Source organism: Microchirus variegatus (genome assembly GCF_963457635.1).
Source record: "Microchirus variegatus genome assembly, chromosome: 14".
Taxonomy (NCBI): Eukaryota; Metazoa; Chordata; class Actinopteri; order Pleuronectiformes; family Soleidae; genus Microchirus; species Microchirus variegatus.
This window is the reverse complement of record NC_139815.1, coordinates 22,781,728-22,792,601: the sequence shown is the minus strand read 5'-3', so window position 1 is coordinate 22,792,601 and position 10,874 is coordinate 22,781,728. Positions and strand designations below refer to the sequence as shown.

Sequence of the window (10,874 nt, the reverse complement as noted above, 5' to 3'; positions counted from 1 at the left end):
TTTCTCTTGATCCCTCTCCAGCTGCATCCTCCATCAGCAGTGAGTCCTCTCCAGTGTCCTCCCCAGCCACCAACCACAGCTCTCCAGTCAGTACGCCCAAGAGGGGCCCCCTCGGTCCAGGGCCTGTCCTGGTTCCCCCAGCTGGCCACACTGTGCCAAACACACCACCTGTAGTCACCATTGCTCCAACAAAGACCAGCAACGGCCTCTGGAGGAGCGAGGCACGCCAGGTAAAACCACAATAAAGCGCCTCCCTCTCACTGATCTTCACCCTTTTATCTTTTTTTTTTTTCTGTTACTTCTCTTTTTCAGTTGTTGTTGTCTTCTTCTGTTTGCGTGCTACCACAAACATGACCACATGACAGACTCTTGGGGGGGATTAATGGATTTTCAAGCTGGCTTGTATCCAATAGTGCAGCATTACACACTTGACATATGTACATGTGACATAGTGGGTCTATCTACATATGCCCCCCCCCCCCCCATCCCCCTTGGCCCCATGTGTTAAACAATGCCAGCTGCCACTGGGACATCGAGGTGACCGCCTCAACGGCAGCAAACATCTGTGCCCCCTCCAGCCCCCTCCTACTTGGCCCTCTTGCCCTTGGATGAGCCCCTCCTAAGTCCCAAGCCCCGTAGCCCTCCTCTTCCCCCACCCCCCGACCCCCCGACCCCAGGTCCATGCTTACCCTCTTCACTCAAGCGGTCAAGTGCATCCTCTGATGTGTCACCCCCCCAACTCCAGCACTCTGTTTGGTAGTGGAGAACGGAGAAAAACCGACAGCTGCTTCACTTTGATAAGGACTGGATTATGGATTACGGCCTCGCTTTAAGACGTGTTATCTTAGCTCAGGGCTAATGGTCGAGGCCAAGCGCACAGTTATGATCAGCGCACAGAAAGTCTGTGAGACACTTTGACGGCCCCCCCGAGACAGAGGGAAGGGGGGTGGGTTGCGAAGGTTGAGTGAGGAGGTCAACCCCCCCCCCTCTTCCTCTCCTTCATGAACTGACCCCTCTGTAGTTCAAGGGTCAACCAGAACTGGGAGGGACCGGGGGGGGGAAGAGACTCTCCAACTCCCAGTCATGTCACCCTTTTGTGCCATTCCTTCAGGAAAGCTATTTTCAAAGGGCAACAGAAGAAATGAAGGGACAGACGCTTCTTTTTTAACACGTGTGATAACTGAACACAAGCGTGTGTTTCCTTCAATGGTCGTTGTGTGTGTGCATACAAATTTAAGCGTGAATTGAAAGCGGGGGGGCAGCAGTAGGGGATGTGGTGTCATAGCATCTTTCCTCTTCAATGGTGCAGCTGGCTGCAAAGGGCAAACCTACTTGCCTTGTAATCAAAATGTTGTTCTCAAACAAAAGAAGACCCGGCTAATTGCTGATAGGAAAGAAAGCATCAGGGAAGATGTGTCGCTTTTGCCCTTTTAGCCTTCTTTGTGTCTACTTTTGGCTTTTATTATTTAAAATGTTACATAACAATGATAAATGGATCAAATGGCCATAAATGAGGATTCCAGTATAAAAGCAGAACCTCACAGTAGGCGGTTAAATAGAGAAAGCTGTTTCTCTGGATTGCCTGCAAACATCCAAGAAAAGCTTATCTGTTGCTGTGTGTGCACGAGTCCTGCTCTCTTTGTTAGCGGGGTTGATTAGTGTCTCTCTTGCTGAGATATTAGTCTTTCAGAGGGGGTTGATGGGCATGGCCGCGAAAGAGGGAGGAGGGTTTGGTGTGTTGGCATTTTGCTTTAATGACTGCAGGAGCCTGCTCCCACTGCTGCTTGTAATTGCTTTTTAATTGGCAATTTGAATTCACTGCTCCATCTGAGAGGCATAAACGGGAACTCTACAATGCGCGGGGTCTCTCACCCTCACTGGGGGTTAGAGAAGCCTGGCTCACACAGAGGAGGAGGCCTGTTAATGGATGTGTCTTTGAATCGGAGTGCTTGTGTTTGTGCTCTGTAGTGTGTGTGTGTGTGTGTGTGTGTGTGTGTGTGTGTGTTTGGCAGGCTGCTAGTGAATGGCAAGACGACTGTATTTTTTTTTTTGTTGATAGGGTGAAAGGTCAACATGTCATCGCTGGTGTAGATGTGTGGATGCCCGAGTGACTGAGGTGCATCTTTAATGGAACTTGAAAGGTTCTATCTTTGTAGAGCATGTGTGCTTTTTTCAGGGATCTGACCTGTTATGCCCTCACCTTTGCATGTGTCTCTATAGTTCTGCCTCCACACATGTAACATGAACAGCGACTAAGTTGAGGCAGAGAAGCTGTGCAAAGTCCCACGAAGCACTGACTTCACATGCTAGTCTGTTCTTAGCTTAAACACAGTTTCATGTATGGGCTCGGCTCCTCTTTGCCTGTACTGTAAATTAGTAAATTGAACAATTGTTTAAAAAAACAGCAGCATAGATGAGTGAGTGGAGTCTGCTTCTGGTAGCTTTTTAAAGACTTACCAGCAACCCTAGCCTTAAAGGTCCCATATTATGCAAAACCAACTTTTAATCCTTATATGTGGGACTCTTCAGGCCCTACCAGTCACCAAAGTGTGAAAAAAGATGACTAAAGGCCACATTATACTTCTCCGACTGCGTATGCGTTATCCGTCTGCGTCACCACGGAGACGCCTCGAGCCTTTATACTTCTGCGTCGTGGTGACGGATACGCGCTGCAATTTCCCGCCGATCAGTAGGGGTCGCTGCGCAAGGTTGTTGTGCTTCTGGCGTCGAGAGAGAAAGAGAGAGAAAGACTGTTGTTGTTGAAACAGCGGCCGTTTCTCACTTTTCTGTGTCACGGAACGCAGTTTTAAGATCATTTGAGGCGAGAAATTGGCCATTTAGAGTCTAAACATGTGCTGTGTGTATTAAGATATTACGTATTTATAGTTTGGCAGCGGCGTTATCGGCGGGGATGAGCTCCGCCTCTGTGGACGGTCGGGTGCGCACTGTGAGCCGGCACAGAGCAGCTTCGCTCGGCCTGTCCTGAGGACCAATCGCAGCTCTTTCCGTCTCCGTTGTCCCTTGACGGAGTGACGGACACTTAAAAAATATTTTGTGCAGTCGGAGACTAGACGCAGAGTCTCTGCGTAACCTACGCAGAGCACTTTACGCAGAAGTATAAATTGGGCTTCACTCATGTTGTTGTGGTCCTCCTCAGTCTAAGTACAGGAGATAAAGCACGCGATGTTGACGTCCGCACTCTGTGGGACGTCACACGACGCTTCATTCCTGCAATTGTTGTCTCGTGGCGCTCCGCTTTGTCGTAAAACATGTGAGAGTGCCGGAAGTCCGCAAAATGTTCTATTCTTGGCTCCACAGTGCAGCACAGAGTCCTACACAAACTTCCAGCCTCAGAGGATGTATCTGTATGCAGTGGATACATGTCATATATGACTGCAATGTGCCTGCTAGAGACTGCAAATTACCACTTTTCCAAATACTGACTGCTGTTAGCTCCCAGTAGCCTCTGTGGCTGATGTCATTTCCTGTCCCTTAAGTTTCGTTTTACTTACTTACTTAATACATTTGTGATCCTCATCAGTTCAAAAATGCACTGGTTTGGATTTCAGCATATTTACCAGTGAGGAGCATGTGTAGAGCACCTGAATGCATTTATTGAATAACTAACATTCGTGCTGTAGCAATTCAACTGCATTGTCTGGGTGTGTTGGTCTGAATTAAGGCCACATTATACTTCTCCGACTGCGTAATGCGTTATCCGTCTGCGTCACCACGTAGACCACTCGAGCCTTTATACTTCTGCGTCGTGGTGACGGATAGGCGCTGCAATTTCCCGCCCGATCAGTAGGGGTCGCTGTGCAAGGTTGTTGTGCTTTTGGCTACAGTGAGCAATGGCGTCCGAGGGAGAAAGAGAGAGAAAGACTGTTGTTGTTGAAACAGCGGCCGTTTGTCACTTTTCTGTGTCCCGGAACTCAGTTTTAAGATAATTTGAGGCGAGAAATTGGCCATTTAGAGTCTAAACATGTGCTGTGTGTGTTAAGATGTGACATATTTATAGTTCGGCAGCGACGAAGTCGGCGGTGTTTAGCTCTGCCTTCTGTGGACGCTCGGTGCTCACTGTGAGCCGGCACAGAGCTGCTTAGCTCGGCCTGTTCTGAGGACCAATCGCAGCTCTTGCCGTCTCCGTTGTCCCTTGATGGAGTGACGGACACTTAAAAAATATTCCGTGCACTCGGAGACGACGCAAAGGCTCTTCGACAGGTTCTGCGTCGACGCAGAGGACTCTGCGTAGCCTACGCAGAGCACTTTACGCAGGAGTATAAATTGGGCTTTAGTGAAAACAAACAAAACCCTGTGTGGAAAAAGGAGAGTCCAGCCTATCTTGCCATTTTGACAAGTGGGAACCTCTTTTCCAGTAGGCTGCCAGTTTGGGAAGCATCATCTACATTTTCCCTGTGTCTATAAAGCTTTGAAAGGGATGGATAGGGTGGAGGTTACAGGGAATAAAGCGGTTTACTGTTTAGTGAAGTGCAGCAGACAACAAGGAGCAAGCGACTGAGAAGTGGGAGGTCTCAGAAACCAAGGGGGGGAATGGGGGAGTCTAAACATTAGAGGCATTTAAGACTGGATGTTAGCGCGTCAGTGTCATTCTGGGTCAGTGGCTGCAGAGGTAGGACATGGAGGTAATGGCTCACTAAATAGGATTTGTTTTATCAGAGGCAGGCATGAGAGAGAGAGGGCAAGAGGATAGTGCTAATGTAAGGTCTCTCTCTAACCCAAGAGGTTGGCGTCGTGTTACGAGAGATGCCCTCTCCTCTTCCTCATGGCACCTGTTGGTGATGAGGTAGCCATTCCAGTGAAACCCATCCTCAGCCCAGGTTATTGCTGTGTAAACAATTTCCTTTTTTTTTTTAGTTTCCAGAGGTTATACATTTCACTTCACAGCGCCGCCGTTTGCATTTGTCGGCAGAGGGGGAAACCAAAGCTTGAGGAAAATGCACTCTCACTCACTCAGGAGGACGTCTTTGTATCTGTGAAACAGTATACATGCCCCGCTGAGTGCGTGTGTGTGTATATGTTTGTTGTGGGATAGCGAGGCCAGGCTCGCTGCCAAAGGCAGAGTGCTAGGTGAAACTGAAACAGAGGCAGATAAATGAAATGTTATGTTGCTTTTTTGGACATTGTCGTCTTCTCTGTTTTTATATACAAACACAAACGCGTCGTGCACTAAGCCAAGCTCAAAGTCATCATCTCAGCAGAAGGAAATCTAAAAAACACATCCTCATTAGTACGGTTGCAAAAGGGGGCGGGGAAATTCAGAATCAGAATACTTTTATTATCCCAAAAGGAAATTGTTTTTGTTACAGTTGCTCCATATCAGACCCAGCAAGTACAGAAAGAGCACACAAGTTAAGAATTAAAAATTAAAACATGTTATTAGTTTGTACGTAGAACATTAGGAACGCATGAATGTTGACAGGAATATATTTCTGACAGCTCCCCCTTCAAAACTCCCCTCCTGTCTAAAAAAGCCTGATTCAAAATGTAAAAATAAAGCAAATGTGTGGCTTCAATCGTCTTTTATTTGTGTTTTTGGGTCCGAAAAGTAGCTTAAGTAGTTCAGAATTCTAGAAATCGTTGTGCATGTGATGCTGTGATGATGTGCACAATGGTTAGTGCTACGTCCCTGTGAGGAATAGCATATTACACTCAACACTGGTAGTTTTACCAACTATATCCATGTTCCCCAACTTCAACTTTGAAACTGTCCAGTTTATTCACATTAATTCCCATAATTTCCTGTTAATTCCCATGGAAAGTTTCCAACTTTGAAAATTCCCAATACAATGGCATCTTGTTTACACAAAGTTGTTTTTCTTACCCCTCTTTCCTTTCATTTTTCAATATATTTCTCTCAGAAAAAACATTTCTGTCACCTATTTTTTACAGTGGTACATTTGTGTGAGAAAGTGGATAAATCCCAGGTTTTGGAGGAGAGAGGGAGGGGGGAGGGGAGGGAGGGGGAGGCTGCTACTGCTGCACCACACACAGGCCTTTTCTCTCCCCCGTCTTCTTCCCCACAGGATTGGCTTCATGAGCCTTGACAACTGTGACGGTCACAGGTTCCTCGCGAAACAATGACCAAGACTCTCTCTCTCTCTCTCTCTCTGCGTCTCTCTCCACAGGCTGACTCGGGGCCTCGCGGGGCCAGCAGGGAACGTTTGGGTGCCGAGGGGACCCTCCCCCAGGAGAAGGGTGGCCCCTCTGTCCCTGCCCACCTCCTGGGAAACCCCTATGCCTTTGGTCTCACCCCTGGTGCTGTCATGCAGGATTCACGATTCCAGCCCCTCAAGTGAGTCACACACACAGGGTTCTGTCGGTTTTCGGAGATTTACAGACACGTTTCAAAGTTATAATGCTTTGGTTGGAGCATACGGTCAATAATTTATAGGTGAAACTGGAGAAACACTCAAAGAATGCAAACCTCTGCCAAGGCAGCTTAGTTTCCCCCGCAGTTTTAATGCAGTCCTTATCGCACGAGGTTAACAATCGTTTGGAAGAAGAAGAATCCTGAATCTGGATGACCATCATAATCTCATTCCTTCTGCCATAAATCTTAACCCTCAGAAAATATCATCCAAATATGTCCTTTACTTTTTGAAATTAGTCCCGGTGCTCGTTAACGCCGTCAATGCACGACACGTTTCCATGACGACTGATCGGAAAAAGACGCGCGCAACGTCATGTTTACGTGCTGCGGCTCTGCAGTACAGGCACTGTTTACCAGTTAGCTTCGTTAGCGCCAGTGTGTTAGCGGCAGTTAGCACGCCTACAGTCGAACTGAGTGGTCTGTTTATTAAACGAAAAGAGCAGCGCTACAAATAACCAGCATATCTGTGTAACTGCGTGTGTGTGCCTCTGTTTTTAAAGTTTAGCGTTACTAGAGAGACTCATTTTAACAACCGAGAGTCACGTAAACATGACATATTTGTTGGATAATCCTCCACCTGACTCGACAGCACAAGACCACAGATTTAAATAAAAAATGTAAACCCACAATAACTCCATACATCCTCACATGCCCAAGAGGATAAAGAGATGGAATCAAAAGGCTCTTAATAATCTATCTTTTTATTTGCATTAACTGATGCGGAGTTGATATACAGTTAGATACAGATGTGGCCAAATCGTAACCTTGACATTGGTTGTTCAGAAACATTTATTTCTTCATAAACACATTGTAAATTCCCCCCCAGTACCAAACACATGCATATCAGACTAATACTTGCTTTTCTCTGTACCCGTTTGTCCTGTGCTCAGTCTGCCCAGACAGTTGTCTAACGCAGTTCCACCTGGTCCGGTACCAGAAGAGTATCTCCGTGGTTTCCGGCCCTACGCCACAGCTGAGGATGCCCTCCGCATGCCCTCATTGCCCTTGGGCCTCGACCCTGCGACGGCAGCTGCTGCAGCTGCCTATTATCACCCCAGCTACCTACCCCACCCCTCCTTCACACCGTACAGGTAGGCTTTCCTTTTTTAATTTGTTTTGTTGACTTGGCACCCATTTCCTCCGAGGACAAATTGTGCAAACCCGAGCATATTATAAAGTATTTGCACTTCTCAGACTCAGCAGTAAAATGCATTCGTGTATTAGCTGATCTTGGATTGATGTTCCTAGTGGTGAAATATTCTGTTGATGTTCTTTATTTGTGTATTTATTGAGCTGGTTAATAGATGAGTGTGTAACGGAGTGACTGAGACAGATGGCACCTGGAATAACGGGAAGCTGTACATGCTGTATCATCTCACAGATCATTTTTAAGATGAGCTCCATCAAAGTGCTTTTAGGAGAGTTTTTTTTAACTGCACATTTGCTGTTTATTGTGATCGGGCACAGTCATTTACAACCTCCAGAGCTGCTGCTGCTGTGATGCTTTGGTAGTTACTGTATTTCACTGAAGTAAAATGGGGGGGAAATGCTGCTCCAAAATAGCGTCTGTTCGTTGTAATTTTCTTTTCCCTGCATGTGAGCGCTATTGTTGTTTTGTTAAAGCTGCAAGCTGAAATGAGATAAATCCTTAAGCGATTACTCGACAATTAATCGATTATGAAAATAATCATCCGTTGCAGCTCTGCCTAAATTGTTTTGTAACTGTTGTGTGCTTTGTTGGATAATAAAATGAGAAGAAGAAATTACCATCAGTAAAATAAAAATCTATGTGTAGGATTTGTTAGAGACGTGAACCTTTTAGGCTATGACCGTGCAGACCATGTGTGTGTGTGTGGGGTGTGTGTGTTGTGTGTGTGTTGACAAGGGCCCTTTTTTGCTTCGGGCGATCACACAGGCTGCGTTGTGCCCCTGCTCTGTCAGCCCAGCAAGATCACAGAACTGCAGCACCCATCACACACTGTGTGCTGTAATGGATTTAATGAGGGGATGAGCTGTGGCTGTCATACATTACACACACCCAGACTCATGCACACAGAAAGTTGTGCATACAGACACACACACACGCATACACACAGCAGCTCGGTAGATGGAGGTTAGCTGACAGACACGGTTGCTTTCTTGAAAGACGGAGAACTCCGCGCTGCCACTTCCTTGGGAATAAAGCAAGCGCAGAGGTTGAATGAAAGTGAAAAGAACACTGCACTGTCACACAATGACACTGACTCTCTCTCTCTTGCAATCTCCCAGGATGGACGACCCATTCTGCCTCTCTGCTTTGAGGTCACCTTTCTATCCGCTGCCAGGAGGGGGAGCTTTACCCCCCATCCATCCCTCCGCTGTTCACATGCACCTACCTGGGGTCCGCTACCCTGGAGATTTCACGCACCCTTCACTGTCAGCACTGCAGTCAGAGAGGTAAATGTCCCTGAACTCTCACACCCCCACCCCCCCAACAAACTATTTATAGATGGATTATGAGGCTGCATTTTTTATTTTTAACATCCATCTTCTTTCTGCCTGTGTCCCCCCCCCCCCCCCCCCCGTCCTCTCATTTCAGGCTCCAGCTCGAGGATGAGATGCGGCAAAGAGAGCGGGAGCGCGAGAGGGAACGCGAGCGCGAAAAAGAAAGGGAGCGAGAGGCGGAGAGGGAGAAAGAGCGGGAAAGGGAGCGCGAGAGGGAGCGGGAGAAGGAGCTGGAGAGGGAGCGAGAGAGGGAGCGAGAGAGAGAGCGGGAAAGGGAGCGTGAGAGGGAGCGGGAGAAGGAGAGAGAGAAGGAGATGGAGAGGCAGAAGGAGAGAGCACTGAGGGAGAAGGAGCTACAGGCGTCCAAGGCCATGGAGAACCAATATCTGGCTGAGCTCCACGCCATAAGGACGCAGGAAGACCGACCCAAGCCTGAAAGACTCACCCCCAACAGGGCTGGTATGTCTCCATGCTTCACTATAGTCTCTAAAAACTACAGTCAAGCGTCTTAGCGCATAAACTATAGTTGATTTATTGATACGTAAGGAAAAATACAGAAAGACATATGTTCCTTGAATTAATACAAATGAATTACAACAGTGTCAATATGTAAAAGACAAAAAACCCCAGAAGGAATCCATTTCTAAATTCTGATAAACATACCCAAGCAAGGCTGTTATAAATAGTAGCGTAATAATAATAATAATAATAATAATGTAAGACCGATTCAGTCTTTAAAGTAATCGAGTTGACACTCGGATCATCTTAATTTCATACTGTACACGTATTTATAGTATTCTGGAGTTAAAGTGCTGTTACCAGTTGTTGCCACTAGTGGGCGCTGTGGTGCCATGAGAAAGAGATAGAAAGAGAGAGAAAAACTGGCTTTGTTGTTGCACTGATTGGTGTCATAGGTCTGAACTAAAGTTATGAGCAAGAATCCATAAATGTCTGACTGGTCATTTAAAACACTTTCAATTTGTTTTTGTTGTGTGTGTGGACAAAGAGCACCATAAAATAAAGGTTCCTATTTCAGAATTAGACCAAATGATGTGCGAAGTAAGTTGCTGCAGTCCTAATAACAAACTTTTCTCTGCAGATAAAACCAAAGAGCCCGCCCTCCCAGCTCCCAAACCAGTCCCGCCAGGACTACACTCAGCAATGGTCCAATCGCATCACCCTGTCCCAGGTTTAATCTCAGGCCATGGTCTCTACATGGGGCCCAGCACTCTGGGGACGGGGCTCCCAGGCTCGATGAACGTTCCCAGAAACAACGAGGAGGAGCGGTGGTTGGCGCGGCAGCGCAAGCTGCGACAGGAGAAGGAGGATCGTCAGTACCAGGTGTCCGAATTCCGTCAGCAGGTTCTGGAGCAGCACTTGGACTTGGGCCGACCGGGCGACGCACCAGATCACAGAACAGACCCACACAGGTAAAAACAACACTCAGCCAGAGAGAAATGTGTGCTAACATGTTTACATGATATGGTCTCAGTGCACACCTTATTTTTGGGCTGTGTGTCTCTGTAAGCCTGACGGGCGCAGTTGTGCTTTGGTTTGAATCCTCAGAAGCTTGCAGGCTTTAGAAGTTTGTTTTCGGGGCAGGGCTGGAAAAAAAGAGATAAATCCTGTCAGGAACGTCACATCTTCTCTATTTCTGTCCATGCAGTCGACATGTATGGAGGGAAGGCAGCTACGTTCAGGTCCCGCTGCTCCGTGAGAAGTGGGCTTGGGGTCACAAACGGGCAGTGAGTGTGTAGGACAGCTACGATGCAACAAAAGGTTGCTAATTCTCAGATAATCCTCTCAACCTGGCCCAGCCTAAGCCCTTTACTTATACTCAATTGTTGCCGTGACGGTGTTTGTTTTGCTGCGTGTGTGTGATTTTAAATGTGAGAATGTGGTCAATGCTGAACCGGGAGGACAAGACACGCGCACGCCTGCTATCAGTGACCTGATGGTCACACACACGCGTACATGCACATGAAATGCATATCATTTG

At 47.2% G+C, this 10,874-nt stretch overlaps 1 protein-coding gene across 1 annotated transcript in view; it reads left to right on the top strand.

Annotated features, from left to right (window-relative positions):
- The window catches only part of gse1b (Gse1 coiled-coil protein b), a gene marked incomplete at both ends in the record, with an annotated part of 71,313 nt that overhangs the window by 50,339 nt on the left and 10,100 nt on the right, over positions 1-10,874 (top strand). Inside the window, 6 exons of the mRNA XM_083900485.1 lie at positions 22-230; positions 6,147-6,313; positions 7,282-7,482; positions 8,660-8,827; positions 8,970-9,334; positions 9,975-10,305. Coding sequence (XP_083756611.1) covers positions 22-230; positions 6,147-6,313; positions 7,282-7,482; positions 8,660-8,827; positions 8,970-9,334; positions 9,975-10,305 — 1,441 coding nt within the window. The remainder of the gene's footprint in view (positions 1-21; positions 231-6,146; positions 6,314-7,281; positions 7,483-8,659; positions 8,828-8,969; positions 9,335-9,974; positions 10,306-10,874) is intronic.